The sequence below is a fragment of the Strix aluco genome, chromosome 15 (assembly GCF_031877795.1).
Source record: "Strix aluco isolate bStrAlu1 chromosome 15, bStrAlu1.hap1, whole genome shotgun sequence".
In the NCBI taxonomy this organism is placed as follows: domain Eukaryota; kingdom Metazoa; phylum Chordata; class Aves; order Strigiformes; family Strigidae; genus Strix; species Strix aluco.
In genome coordinates, this window is record NC_133945.1 from 12,756,563 (window position 1) to 12,771,942 (window position 15,380).

At 36.3% G+C, this 15,380-nt stretch overlaps 2 protein-coding genes across 2 annotated transcripts; both read left to right on the forward strand.

Annotated features, from left to right (window-relative positions):
- Positions 1-221: 221 nt before the first annotated feature.
- Positions 222-2,082, forward strand: LOC141930070 (parvalbumin beta-like). The gene is given in 4 exon segments (XM_074840379.1): positions 222-327; positions 1,019-1,151; positions 1,933-1,988; positions 1,991-2,082. Coding segments are annotated over 4 exon segments (342 nt in total). The 5' UTR covers positions 222-266.
- Positions 2,083-11,208: 9,126 nt separating this feature from the next.
- LOC141930264 (parvalbumin, thymic CPV3) lies at positions 11,209-14,078 on the forward strand. The gene is made up of 4 exons (XM_074840879.1): positions 11,209-11,269; positions 11,632-11,764; positions 12,192-12,301; positions 13,838-14,078. Exons 1-4 carry the CDS (start codon positions 11,209-11,211, stop codon positions 13,861-13,863), a joined length of 330 nt encoding a protein of 109 aa, XP_074696980.1. The 3' UTR covers positions 13,864-14,078.
- Positions 14,079-15,380: the final 1,302 nt, after the last annotated feature.

Genomic DNA, 15,380 nt, shown 5'->3' on the forward strand with positions numbered 1-15,380 from the left:
CAGATACGTTTGGTTTTGTCCTCAGCTTGTGCACCTGAAGACTTAACTAGAGATAACAGCAAGCCAGATGCACTCCATGTATCTGAACTAAAGGATGGAACAGGTGGATCCTGCAGGGCAGCTCCCCTGGCTTGCCCTGGGACCTAGGTTGCAACTGCCCCACTAGTCAAACTTGGCTCTCCTTGTGGGGCAGCATCAAAGGCTGATAGAGCAAGATCAATATGAACTCTACCCAATAGTATTTTTCATTTTACAGTAGCTTTGACATGGCTCTTTCTGCTGTCCTGACATAAGCTGAAATTGCTGCTGGCCTACAGAGCTCTCAAGGTAACATTTACATTTTAAATTTGGGGGTTCAGTTTATTTATCAAATTCCTTTGTCCTCACTACCCCACTACCCCAACATCCCAATTCCAATGGAAATAGAAAAGGCTGAAAGGATGAACTAGACAGTAAAATATTGATTTCCTCTTCAGGATACATGGTAAGATGTTCTTGTTACGTCTGGTTGCTAATTACAGCTTTAATTGTTTTATCAAAAAGAGGAAAAGGAGGCAAGGTAATGGAACAGATGCAAGTTTTAATCTTTGCCAGCCAAGGTACAGGCACCCATCATCACTTGTGCATTGAAGCAATTTTACATATGAAAAAATCCAGAGCCTGGAAGCCTGTTTTTTTCAGAGAATAATAATAAAACTGCTGATTTCAATACAAGCACAATATTTATCCTCAAGTTCTGTGAATTTATTTTTGGGTGAACTATCTATTTACAAATGTATGTTCTTGCATGATGAAGACCACATTCAATATTTATCTTCCTAGGTTTGAGAGATCATTGATGGAAAAAATCCCATTAATCTGAAATAAACTCAGGAAAATCAAAGATTGTTGATTGGGGCTTGTAATGACCCTCACTGTATTGCAAAACAGTTTGTTGCTTTTTGACCAAAAAGCTTTTTTTTTTTTTTTTGTTCCAGATCTTGAACTACTTTTTTTCATCTCACCCTGCTCATTTCAGCTGCTCATTCATTCAATTACAAAACCATTTTTGTCAAAGTGGGTCTCAACTCCAAGTCCAAAGACCAGCTCACCAAAGCCTTTGGAATTCTTGATCAGGACAGGAGTGACTTTACTGAGGAAGATGAACTGAAGTAAGTAAATAAATAAATGAGTAACCAGCAGGCTTGTGTTTCATTGTCTAAAAATGCAGGATAAGATCAGAAATACTCCCTTTCCTTCTGTCTCTCTAGATGAGAGACAAACCTGTGAGTGTGTGTACATGTGCACGCACGTGTGTGCGTGCTTGTGCTGAAGGACCTGCAAGACAAATAACAAAGGCTGGATCACAACGACAAAACACTCTAATAGCACCGAAAATACTTGTTTCATGTAGGGATAACTGACAGACTGTGAAGATAAAAATAGCAGTTCTGCTAGAGTTTGCTTTTTATTATTGCAAGATTTTTTACTAGACTGAATTCAAAGGGCTATTTTTCTCTCATCTTTCTATCAAATGAATTCTATCTTCCAGATCATATTCATCTGGCTTTGAATTTAAAAAGTAAAGTCAGAAAAATTCTTTCCACTCTTAAGAGTCTACATCTTAGAAGAAAATAAGAAAGATAACACAGGAGGGAAGATGAATCCTGCCATTATGGAGTCAGTTTTAATTTTGCCTTCTTAATCTAATGAAACCAAAATGTCATCAAGGATTTTTACATGTTGTGATGCAACATTCCCTTAACTTTCTTACCCTTACTCTCACTGAAGTTAGAGGAAGTTTCGTCCGTGAATTCAAAATGATTTACAAAGAGCTTTTGAAATAGTCTCAAGAATTGAATCAGGCGTAGAATTTTACAGCTATTACCAATAACAAACTCTATATGCTTTCAGTACTGAGTATGTCTCACTATTTGTCCTCTCACCTTTAACACTTTTCCTGCAGAATTTCTCAGCCAGTGCCAGAGCTTTGACTGATGCTGAGACCAAGCATTCCTGGCAGCAGGTGATAGTGATGGAGACGGTAAAATTGGAGTGGATGGTAAGACTGCCTTTATTAAACAGAATAACATCTGCCTTTGAGACTTTCTAATGACTCGCTCTAGGCAGCTGCCCTGCTCCATACACTGGATGTTATGGATCTGATTCTGTGGGGCTCAAATCTGCTCTGTATTGTAGAGAGAATCTAACACAGGAGCTGGTCTATATTCTGCCCTTGGCTACAGGTGGTCAGTTCCTTTTTACATCTACAGAGATTTTTGCAGGACTGGAACTTAAATTGATATATTTATAAAATTTCAGTGTATAATTTCACTGCTTTTTACCATTGAACTATGGTACAATGTGACATTTAAATGCACAGTTCCTCTGTCTTAAGTATCTATTATTATGAATATACAATGTGCTACCTTTAAGGAATGATTATCAGAGGAAGTATCATTAGTTTCCCATTTTAACTCTTCAAATTAAGAAAGTACTTTTTTGAGTGTGCAATTACAAAATGTGGTCCCATTTTATTATTCTTTTATTTGTTTTTCAAGGTTTCAAGCTCTGGTCAAATCTTAACAAGCAGTCAAGATAAAGACCAAGGTATCTGTGCCATAAACAATCTCTCCTATTGCAAGCCTACTATGTATTTACACATTTTGTACCCTGGAAGGTCATGAACAATTGCTGCCAAGTGATTTCATATTGCTGGAAAACAAGTGCAAGCACTACTTAAACCACTTTCCCCAGTGCTTTAAGCAGAAGGTCTTTATACCATGGGGACACTGAATTGGAATCCACTCTGCTCATCTGTGTTTTGGGCATCAAAGATACTAGTAAAAATATTAAGAGCAGGAGAAAATAAAGCATCTCTGTGGGACATTTAATTTTCAATATTTGCATAAATAGCTAGCACCTGTTGTAAAAAACTAGAATTAATAAAATGACCAGGTGTAAAACTGGTTATGGTAACTAGCAGTGGTGGTATTTAATCAAAAGGTGCATTCAATGGTTCATATCTTTTTATGTCATTCTTTATGCAACTTATTATATTTCATATAATAATTAAATGGCAGGACCTAGCACTAATTAAGCTGTCAATTTTAATATAAGATCAACCGGATCCAAGATGAATCTAGATTACTGAAAAGCAATACATTCAAAACTCTCCAGGGAATCACTCACCTTCTTGCCCACCTGATGGCACTATTGTTCCACTTACAAGAAGTTAAAACAGTATTCTATCTGCTTGAATTAATTCAAGTCAGAACACTTCTAGTATCCCACATGCCCACTTCTGATGATGACTCAGTTTTCCCGATTAAATCATCTCTGAACACAGAATGCTAACATTTTGTTTTCCAAAGGAGAAAGTTTCCCTATGCCTCAGATCTTGGGAGCAGGACAGAGGTCTCAGGAAAGGTCTGTGGTGCTAGTTTGCAGTCAGGGAATAAATACCTTTTACTGGGTCCACTTTGCACACTGAATGCCCTTTAGTGCCATCCATATGGCACTAAATAATGCAGCATACTAGGCTGTACTTGGCAAGTTGCACACCACGGCGCAGAGATACAAAGGAGCAAGACATGGGTCTACCTGCACAGGGGTAGGAGTCAGGAGCCCAGAGTTCCTCTCTCTGTCAGTATGAGACTTGAAGGTCTGCACACAGACAGCCAGAACAGAGATTTGTTACCCTTTAATCATACCAACAGGATTTATGCTAAAATGAGTTCTTGCAAGATCAATGTAAAGAGTATTAATTGTTAGCACAATTCTAAGCTGTTTATTTTGCATGGAAGTCTAATTAGAGAAGATGTGTTTTTACAACCCTCACAAATGTAACTGAAGGCAAAGGAAGATGTATTTTGGATATAGCTAGGTGAAAAGCACTTGGAAAAATCAAGTCCCTGATGCTCCATAATGGAAAACTGCGGCATGTTGCCCCAATAATCAGTGTTTTGCTGCTTTTCTCCATCTTAAAACTGAGGGTAACATAACACCCACGTCTCACAGGGTTGTAAAAACAAATGCATAAATGTTTGTGAGGAAAGTATCATAAAATTAAGACCTCCATAAAAAATCGCTAAGAAATAAATCTTTTTTCTTCACAGACAGATTGAAATAGCAAGCTGGAAATAGGAACGAGGAGAATGCAAAATTCTGAACAGTTGCTCATAGCTGTTCATGCAGCTTGTGCACTAAGTTAGGGTTCTGGTTGGAAAGTAAGAGTGTGATGTCATTGTGATCTTGTCATAATAGAAACACACACAGCAATCAAATTGGGTTACAAAAATTAAATAATTGCTAACAGTACCTAACTAGACACTACAGTGTATGGGGGTTTTTAGGCTTATACATGTGATAAAAATAAACAGATATCCAAACAGCCTTTAAAAAAAATCTAGATGGCTTTAATCATCCAGAACATTATATTTCCAACATGATAGTTACTCCTATATACTCTTTTTGAAAAATTTGCAACTCTTGGAAGAGTCTGTTCTTGGGCATTAATCTTGGAAAAACTGTATGATGACTGCCTCATACTGTATTTGTGGGAGCTATTTAAGAAGATGTTTCAATGTTTGCAAATCAAAAATCTTCATTTGAAAATTATCTGCTAATGCTATAGTGGTTCTGATGCATAATACATTTATGATAAAACATTATGGAGAAGGAAGGAAACATCAACACAATGTTGGGAAATCATCATATTACACAAAATTAAAGCAATCTACAGGATGTTAATGAATACTCAATAATGTGTTCATGCCTTATATGTTAGCAAAAAATCAATTTCCATTAACTCTAATGAATGAATCAGGCCCTAATATTGTAGAATTTTCCTTAACAGTGAAAAAAGAATTGTCCATCAAACAAATTCACATTTATGGTTTCAGTATCATCTCAGGAGAGCAATAAACAAAGGAAATTCTGAAGAATTGGTAACTGCAGTCTGATTGCAAGGCCAAAAGCTCTCACTATTGTCAGAAAATGCTAGGTATCTCAGCTGATATTATCTTTTATATTTTCACTATTTAATATGGGTCACCGAAGATCTTCCAAGCATCATACCAATATTAATGGCTAAATGAGAGAGAAAGGCACAGACAGCTCAGATAAGTTTTGAGTTAGCAGGCAGGTCCTTTATTTAACCACACTTACTTCCACACTGATTAGCCTGCTAGGTCTACAAATCTAAGACAATTTCACCACTTACCATTCCATTAAGAACAGTAAAAAATTAATGACAGGGTAAGTCTGATATCAGCTTCAGTGATCAGAAAGTTAAGAAGAGCTTGTGACTAGAGACTTTTTTAGACCTTTCCTTCTTTCAGTATTACCACTAAGCAGACTGGTGGAGAAAATGCTGTTTTCTGTCTACAAGAATACACTTTCTTTCTCTTCCTCTCTGTCTCTCACTCACACAGGCTGTCAGGTACTGGGAAATTTCTGTAACTGCCTATCATGTGCTTGAAGAAAGCTCTTCAAATTGTGCCTGTAAGGCCACAGCTGGAAAGAGTGCTGCATGATCATAAACACATTTCCACACAGCTTCCTTAAAGTGAAGAACACTCTTCTAGAATCATAGATCTGGAGGCCTGAGACCATGACCTGCATTCTGCAAGTGTTTCTATCCAACTCTTTCCACCAGAGTCCCTAAGTATGTGGTTGCCTTTTGTAAACAGAATTTTGTCACATGCTTTACGCATGTGTTTTAAGCGCTTGTCTGAATCTAGACACCTGCTTTTCCTTTACTTAGAAGGCCATTTCTGTTAAACAAGTGACTTTTGATGTTTACTTATAAGGTTAACTCTAATTATAGGGTATTTTTACTTTATACTTCACTAAGGGTTATACATCCTCCTACAGCTGAAATTAATGGCAGAAATCCCACTGACACCAATGAGGACAGACAGTGACTATAGAAATAGTTGGAACCACTTCAGTGCTATTTGTTTTATTTTACCATGGCTTCTTACACTGTGGATCATAGTGAAATACAGCCATGTGCAGAAAGCCTTTTGTAACAGTATAGTACCACTGTACATATCTTTTACATGTCACAAAAGGCAGCATACAGATTATTTCACAGACTCCAACCTTAGGGCACAGTTATTAAAATACGCAAAAAACCTGAACAATTTAGACTTTTAAAGATTACTTTTTAAAGATTACTTTTGAAGATCTGACACTGTCTATAATGCTGACAGCAGACAGAAACATCTTAGACAATTATATTTAGGGTCAGAGACAGAAAATTGTGTACTGAGTCACAGAAGCACTTGCAAGTGCATTTGAAGGCAAACGCACAGCATATCAAATGCTAGCAGAGATCTTCCAGGACAGCTCTTTAAGTGAAAAAATATCCTGATCAGACCAATCTCTATGAATTAGTTACACTATTAACCAGTTATATTAGTCTATTCTGCTATCATTTTCAAACAGAAATCAATCTCATTTACACAGAATGATAAGGACATAATTTAAACTGGGGAAAGTACACAAGACATTTCTCCTAATGTGAGAGAAGTACCTGTCTTAGTCTAGCTCCAGACCCACAGTGCCACAGGATGTATCTTGTATCTTGGAGTCTACAGTCCACATCTCTTTTCAGTGCTCTGGGTAATATCCTCTACTTGCTGCAGGGAAAGAAAGTTTTGTCACTGAGGCTTCCAAGGCCTGGATTTCATCCTTTATTGTAATAATGCACAGTACCAAAAGAGTCAAATACTAAACCATGTTATTGAACTTCTCTGTTAAATATAGTAAAAGACTATGGCCCAAGCAACCATTCAAATCAGATGCTGTAATGATTCCTATATGATTAAAGCATGTGCCTTAAGAGACACTTGAAGTGGCAGGATATAACTCACTTTGTTGTAAAGGCCCTTTCTAATGATTATAGCTATATTCACATGAAGGTTCTCTGACATCACCACTGAGGCATCAACATTAATGATCAACCGCATAGGTTACTGAGTATCTATTTTAGTTACTTCCAAACTCATTACAAAGACAGAATCTGTTACCCAGGATCATGACACAATTGTTCTGGCCCTAACACAACCAGGGCTGAAAGATGGAGTTGTGTGGGTTTTAACAGCTGCTACAGCATCTCTTTACGCTATTGTAGTTGGTCTCAGGTTAACACCTCTCCTCTGATCTCATCTGAGACAACTGCTGATGTTTCTTTTGCATCTACTTGAAGTCATGTCTTTGGTTGATTGCCGCTGCTAATTAACTCTGTACTTTATACCAAACAGAACACAAAGAGTACAAGACTAGTCCACAACCTGTCAATGATTTACCAAAATACAACTTTATTTTGTTTATTAGAGAAGTGAATGGTACTTGATTTGAAAACAGTGGGTATATATGTTTAGATTCCTAGCAAGAACTTATCAATATGAATGTTCTGTATTTCTCAGAACTACACCTTCACGCTTAGTTCTGGAAGTCTGAAACAACAACAACAACAAAAAAAGGCTTTAATATTCCTGTATATACTGCACATGAAGACACCTTGGGGCAAAACAACAGAGGTAAAGTTACAGAAGGACATAAAAATTCACATGAACAACTCAACAGCACTTTCAAATGTCCCTAGTAGAGCAAAAACCGAAAACAAATAAACAAACAAACAAAAATTAATAGTTTTTCTTGAATTTCATAGGAACAAGTGCTAAACATTCCTGGAAACTGTGCAATACTCAGATTCTGTACCAGATTTTGCACTATTGTTAGCTGTCCATTACCTAGAAGCTATTCTATATGGTTGAATTATTATGTATTTTCTTTATAGTATTACATTGCTTGTATAACATCTTTTAGAAAAATTCTTTTCTAGATCTCAGTTTTTGAAGCCCTAAAGTGATTACAATCACCAAAACTAACACATATCCACAGAAGTAAGGAAAACAGGCAGATAATTTAACTGTAGAATAGATTATCTACTTAAAATATCCCTTTTATAATATACTCATCCCTGATTATTTCATTCTAATTGTAGCAGAGGGAAACCTGTACTTCAGATGAAGTGTCATTAATAAATAAATAAAACCCAGTAACCCTAGATTCCCACCTGTATCAATATACAGTGACATCAACTTGATTCTGAAATTCAGCTCTTTTAGGCTTTTGTAGACCATCTTTCAGCCAGGATTAGCATCACTTTTGTTGTCAGTGTTGAATTTCAAACATTAAAAGATCCCTTCATAAGCAATAATAGTGAACTTACTGTAGCAATTAGCTCACTTTTATTTGAGATCATATTTTAATATAATACTAATTCTGGTTACTTTACTACTGTTGAATACACACAAAACCAGTTCAGCACCCTGTGTGCCATGGCAGAGTGTATGAGGTAACCAGATGTCATTCTTTGAGCATTTGGTACTTACATGAATACAATGCCTGAATTAGTTGCAGATATATTTTGAGCTTGAGTATTATATGCTTGCCTTGATCTCGTAATTTTCCTCTACTTCATTTCATTTTCCTTATTCTCATTAACTTTTAATAATTAGTTTTGTATGGCAAGTCAAAAATTTAAACAAAGCAAGCAGTTCAATGAGCAGTGTGTAGGAGCAAGCAGAAATAAAGGAAGCCTCCTATAAAGTAACTTCTATGGCACTATCGCAGAGGTCTAAAAAAACCTTTTCTCTAGAAGCATCTTGGCAATAAAAGTGTCAAGAGGAATCAGTAAAACCCCCTTCTGTTCAAACTCATATCAACTTGAGATCATCATAAAGGAGAAAAATCACAAGAGTTCAAAAAGGTACCTTCAAGGATGAAAACAATTTCAGGATGATTCTGCAGAAAGCACAATATGCGCTTCATTCCCACTGCCACTATCTGACAGATCATAATATCATGCAAATCTCAGACAGAAAGCAATATGAATATATAGTACTGAATGAAGAAGATAAACAGAAAGAACACCAAAAGACCTGAGACCAGATCTTCAACTTGTACAAATCAGCATCGTTCAATTTGTTTTAATCAGACAATACTAATTTAGAACAGCCCATGGTTCTTATGTTTAATGGGAAAGTGTTCTTCCAGAGTACTATAAACAGTTTTCCTACTGAAAGAGACAGAAGAGAGCATTCTTTCATTACTAGAGAGCTGATATTTGGAATTAAAGTTAAATCTGATTATTTGTGATTTATGCCACCTTCTTTTGCATACAAAAGAGATCACAAAAAAGGTAAAAGTACCATTAAATGATGTCTGCATTTTCGTGTTAATTATACCCTGTATTCCTCTATCCAAATTCAGACCAACAGGTGCTATGGAACAATTGTCATGTTTGATACTATTCTCACTGTCATTAAACCAATCAGGAGTAAACCCACTGTAGTCCATTAACTTACACTAAGGCTTAGCTATATTACTACTCTACTCCACAGCATAATTTGTAACTTTTGCTAATATAAAAAATATTACTTGTTCAGTGTACCATGCTATTTCCATTCACTACAAAATAAAACGATGTGCATGTATTAGGAGAACATTACTTTAGGTACCTTAATAGACTGTTATACAATAAACTCTAACCAAAATACATGTGTTTTTTATTGGTGTTCATCCTAGAATTCTGTCCACATAAATGCCCTTAAAGATGGAAATAGATTTTTTTCTGAGAAGGAAAACGTCATATCTGCTGTTGCAAATTTCCTTAAATTTTTTTCCAAAAATTAATGCTCTTGAAAAATATAATAAACCCCTACTTAGTTCATATTAAGGAAATAGATTTTCATATGAAGGAAATAGATTGTAAGAGTGTGTGTTGTAAAATGTACAGAAATCTACCTCCACACTAACAAAGTCTGATTCCTACAACTTCAAGTAAGTCTGTTATTGATTTCATGTAATTTAAAATATTCAAAATAGATTATTAAGTAGGCCATCTGATTATACATCATCTTCCAAGGAATACAGACAACAGGATTATCTTATTCAGCTTTACCTAGTTTCAGAATTTTGCTGTCACTGAAGGCATTGGTTTCTGTTCTACCCCTGATCAGGGACAGCGCTGTAATTTAGAAAACGGTCAGGAAATATGAAATGAAGCTTACTGTAGAAAGCTCACCCCAAAGTATAGCATGCTTTCCTCTAGCCTAGTGACAAGTTATCAGAATGACACATTGTCACCTCTGAGCTTTCATCTCCAACTTCCTTTATACATTCCAAAGGATCAAAAGACTTAAGGAAACCAAACTAGTTTCTTTTCATAAGGATTTGACTGCTGGAGTCATCTTCCAATGAGTGACTTTAAGGTCCAGAGGTTAACTGAAAATCTTTAGCATACTTGGAGATTGAAAGGCTATGTTTTGATGACAGAGTTGTACTTAATTAAGAGCAAGCGGATTTATTAAAAAAACTGTTCTTCTTGTCCATATTATCTTAGGATATAAATAGAAAGAAAAGTTTAATTAGTTAAGGAAGAAATTTGAGCTAGGTCTCAAATCAAACATTTGATCCATGAAACAGTAACCTAAGTAGTGGTTATTGTCACCTTTTGAATCCTTTATAAGCCAGAGTGGCAAGCCAGATCCAACATTACTATTTTGCCTGGTATCTCCTCAGCCATTTTTCCTTTACCGAGCTGAGAAAACTATAAAGGTGAGCAGCTGACTTGAGATTAATTAAATGAAATTACTGTGCAGAGCTGCACCAGTAGTAAGTACAATAACCATTGTTCTAAGATTTTTCTTTTAATTGCTGGTATTACATATGGATGGACATTATATAGATAAGTATCAGTTTTCTTTTTATTCTTCAGAGCTGTTGGGGGAGAAAACAGAAGCAAACCTTCTTGACTTTCTGTTTTCCACTGCATATACTGTTACTTATATTGCCAGATGCCATGCATTCCAGTAAGATTAATTATTAGATTAACAGTTACATAGAGTTTAAAAATGTGTTGTACTTAAACAGGATGCAGGTAAATGATACAAACTTGATCATCAACTCACAACATCATTTACGTAATCCATCTCATTAAAAAGTACTATTTCAGCATTGTTATTTTTGAGGAAGTAATGTACTGAATCTTCTGATTTGTTTAGGAATAGCAGCGATGTTGGTTTGATTGATTAGATCCATTTACCCTGAGAAGTCTTGTTAGCCATATAGTATTCTACATATTCTACACAGTATTCTTCATATTGTATTTCACAAATCTGTTTGCAATATACTATTTTGCACAGGTTTAAAATGAGCCTTACAGACTTTCTAAGCCCTTCTGATATTGCTGCTGCTCTGCGGGACTGCCAAGGTGAGAAAACAATTAAAACTAAAAATCTATTATTTTGTGTAACACATAGCAAGTTTAATTCAGTCCCAAAGGAATACTGAAGAAGCACATACTGTAAACAGATTTCTGTAATCTCTTTACTTAGCTGTCACAGTATATTTGTTCATGACTGGTTTATATTGTCAGTTTGTAACTTATCCCTATGTGACTTTTTTTGATGTTTAGGAGGGTATGGTGCAGTATGGCAAAGCTCATTCTTTGACAGGCTTTATCTATCTTTCATGTTTAGAACAAATAGAATGTAACAAAGCAGCATCCTCAGACCCTTTAGGAACAGTGAACGCAGTGGTCTGGGGTTAATTTATTTGTTAATTTATTTTCAGCTCCAGATTCCTTTAGTCCCAAAAAATTCTTTCAGATCAGTGGGATGTCTAAAAAGAGTAGCAGCCAGCTCAAGGAGATCTTCCGGATTCTCGACAATGATCAAAGTGGCTTTATTGAGGAAGATGAACTCAAGTAAGAATTTTAACTATTTAGAGGCTATCCAAAAATCAGCACTTTTTTCTTTCTAGAACTGTTCTTTAAAGCACAAGTTATGCTAAACATTGATAAGACCTTCAGCAGATTGTGAAAGTTGTATTTAAGTAGATAATCCCTCCAGAGAAAAACAAATTAGCAAATACCTGCCTTTAATGCTCAGTATAGAAAAAGATAACTGCCGGGGCTGGATTTTGGTAGTGGGCAGAATCAGTTGTATCGGGGCTGGACTTACAAAGCAGAAATGTGTATGACTAACATTTAACTTGTCAAACAAAGCATTGTTTGGAGGACTTGGCTATTTTGGTAAATAATTTATTTATAGATACCTATCAGTTTGGTTATACAACCAGCATAAAAGAATAATATTCTGTGAAAATCACAATCAAAGTTGTTTTCCTCCTAGGTATTTCCTTCAGAGGTTTGAGTGTGGAGCCAGAGTGTTAACCACCTCAGAAACCAAGACCTTCTTGGCAACTGCAGACCATGATGGGGATGGTAAAATTGGGGCTGAAGGTATTAACTTATTTATACACAGAATAAGGCTCCTCAGGATGTGTTGTAATGATGTGTCATTCTCTTTTACGTTGATGGTACCTTAATGTACCTGAGTGATTTTACTGAAACCCTTGCAGTAGCAACCTGTTTAAGGGCAGAAAGGTTCATGTCACAGGTTCATGTCTGCAACTCCTTTTGCACGAGCAAGTCAAAAAAATCCATCTAGGCTGCCCTAAGGAACTCTCTCATTGCCACTCACTCACAAATTTCCAGTTGTTTTGAAAGGAACTACCCCTTATTTCTCCTCCCACTTACTCTGCTAGCATCATTTGTAATAAACAAATGTAAAATCAAGGACAAAAGAAGCAGCTCTACACAGGAGAATAAACAGCACATACATCAGCTCATTTACAGCAGTTATCTCCCAACAGAAATTCCACTAGTCAGTGAAATCATTCACAATATGCAAGAGCTAGCAGCCCGTAGTTCAGTATTTGTTCCGCATAATAAGAACAGAATGATCAAGTGTCACTACCCGACACGAGATGCCACAACAGGCTCTGTGCATGGGCATGGTTGCCATTTATCTTCAGTGGCAGGCTAAGGACCAGATAGGAAGGAGCAGCTGTTTTAGGAAGCAGCATATTGCACTCACCCTGTGGAAATGCCAGTGTGATTTAACGGCTGCTCAGTGCAGAAACCTTCTGAGCTCATAATTCTGTATTTCTGTGTCCCATTTTGAACAGGAAGCTCACGCTCACACAAAAGGCTTGCAGCCAATGGCAGATTGCTCCATGAGAGAAGCAAGCTGCCTAGACAAGCATGAAAGGGGCTTAAGGAATAGCACGCAGGGAATGTGCTGGTGTGCAGATTCCCTAGCTCACTGCGCTAGGAGGACAGAACTCTTCTGTTTCTTTCTTCAGAAGGAATTAAATCCAGTTCCTTAGGAAATGTGCCAGAATAAACATACATGATTTATGAAGCAATCTATATACTAATACAGTTGTTCAGGGATGGGACTGATCATATACTCACAGAAGCGAAACATTTGAAAGATCTTCCAAATAACAATATCTTATTGTACAACACAATACTTCAGTATCATACTACATGGAACTGCACAATGTTTTCAGCTTTAGACTGTGCTCCAAATCAATAATTCCCAACTGCAGCAGCATTGCAAACAGCTAATAAGACACACGGACTCACTTTTAATTCCTTTACTTCAGCTCTTAACTTCTTACTCAAATTCCGTATTAGCCATTCCATTATTTTTGCCTAAAATCAGTATTATTCAGAGAGAAGCTAAAACTACCTTGAACATTTTATTATTCCTTAAAAATGTCAACAAAACACTGCTCTTCTATCTGTTGTTTAGAAGAGGAAGTTTAGGCAATGTCTCTCTTCCATACATGTTTCTTCTCCCCTGCTCATCTATCAGGTAATTGTTTTCTGTTCATTTCTATTCTAAATCTCTTGATAAGCCACTAATCTTTTACTCCTAATCCTTTCATTTTAATATTTCTACTGTAAATATTCTCTTATCTTTTGCAGAATTCCAGGAAATGGTGCAGTCTTAGAGGTTCAAAAGGACCAAACAAGATAGAATTGGGATGAATCTGCACAAGACACTCCAAAACCTTGAAAATCAGGAGTCCCTTATTCATCTTGACAGTGTCTGTTATTTGTTCATTGCCTTAGCAACATAATGAAACACTGATTAATGACTTTTTTCATTGTGTGGACTATTTACCATGTTCTAAACTCTACTTAAGCAGACACTTCCCTTAAAAACATCCAATAAAAATTAATCATATACTGTAGCTTGTGTCTGTTTTTCTGACTGCTAAGCTGAAATATGTGAATTCTTAAACTAAAAGTGTTAATCCCTCCAAGATCTTGATCTTATCGGACCTTCATATATGGAATGTCTTTTGAAATCAGTGGGAGTTCTGTTTACAATAGGCCTTCTGGATTAAGCTTGAAGTTCTCAAAACAGTCAGATCTTCATCAAAGACTAGGAGCTCAGATGTAGTTGTAAGGTAAGTGAGGATAAAATCTCTCATTGAATTCCAAGTGAAAAGCAGTCATACGTTTTGCTTAAGAAGTGGTTTCTGCATGAGATTTCACTCTTTCTGCATGAGAGTTTCATTAGCCAATTAAGAGAACAAGAAAGTAAAAACCACACGCTTTCCTACAGAAAGAATTAAAAGGAAAGCCTATGTGGACTTGAGGTTTCAGATAACTGTAAGGTTTTAAAAAGCAGAGGGGAAGAAAAAGGTATCTTTGTGGTATTTTCTAGCTTTTTCAATTGGGAGGACTAAAAGTGTGGAGGAAGAATTTGTAGAACTGCATGTTGAAGAAGCTCCAATGTACTCTACCTGGTATTTCTGGGCTATGTCTGCTGTACTAAAAATGTCCTTCATAAAAACATCCATCTCTGGGTTTGCTGAAGAAATGTCTTTTTATGAACAATTCAGTCATTAGAAAAGAGAGGTGTTCAGATGCTCTTATGGAGTATTTACATATTCACTTGTTTTCTCAACACTAACAAGGGCTATATACTGCAGTTCACACACATGCAGCTTGCAGGAGTCACTAGAACACAATAGAAGCCTTTTCAGCAAAGTGAATGGTTTAGTTACTGCAGTTTCAGTGCATTTCTTCCTTTGCTGCAGATGACTACATTCAAAATTAAGTGTATTTTTTTCTTTTCAAACATCTCTATAAATACTGGTAATCGTGCAGAAAAACACCCAAACCAGAGCTGAATTGTTTATGAGATAACCAGCTATTGCTGGGAAAGAGACTAAAGAATCTGAATGCACTTGCAAGAAGGAATGTATATCTTTCGGAGCAAAAAAGTCACAAAGTCCATATGGCTAATGCTTTGATATGCTGGTCCCTTTTCTCTCTCCCAGTCTGTATTTTGCAAACCTAACAAAGCAGTCACAGAAAAATTCCTGTTGGCCTCAAACATGTTCATCATTGAAGCAAAAGCAGTTAAATAAATTAAAATTCTCCTTTACCCAGTGTGAAGAAATGTTCATGGAGTGCCATCCTCCAAGTACACCCTAGGCAGCTGCACCGATAAAAA

What these genes read in the sequence shown, in the direction of transcription:
- LOC141930264 (XM_074840879.1), top strand. Translation starts at nt 11,209, where the DNA reads ATGAGCCTTACAGACTTTCTAAGCCCTTCTGATATTGCTGCTGCTCTG. An exon ending in ATTGAGGAAGATGAACTCAA is followed by an intron (nt 11,765 to 12,191) that starts GTAAGAATTTTA and finishes TTTTCCTCCTAG; the next exon opens with GTATTTCCTTCAGAGGTTTG. An exon ending in TGGTAAAATTGGGGCTGAAG is followed by an intron (nt 12,302 to 13,837) that starts GTATTAACTTAT and finishes TATCTTTTGCAG; the next exon opens with AATTCCAGGAAATGGTGCAG.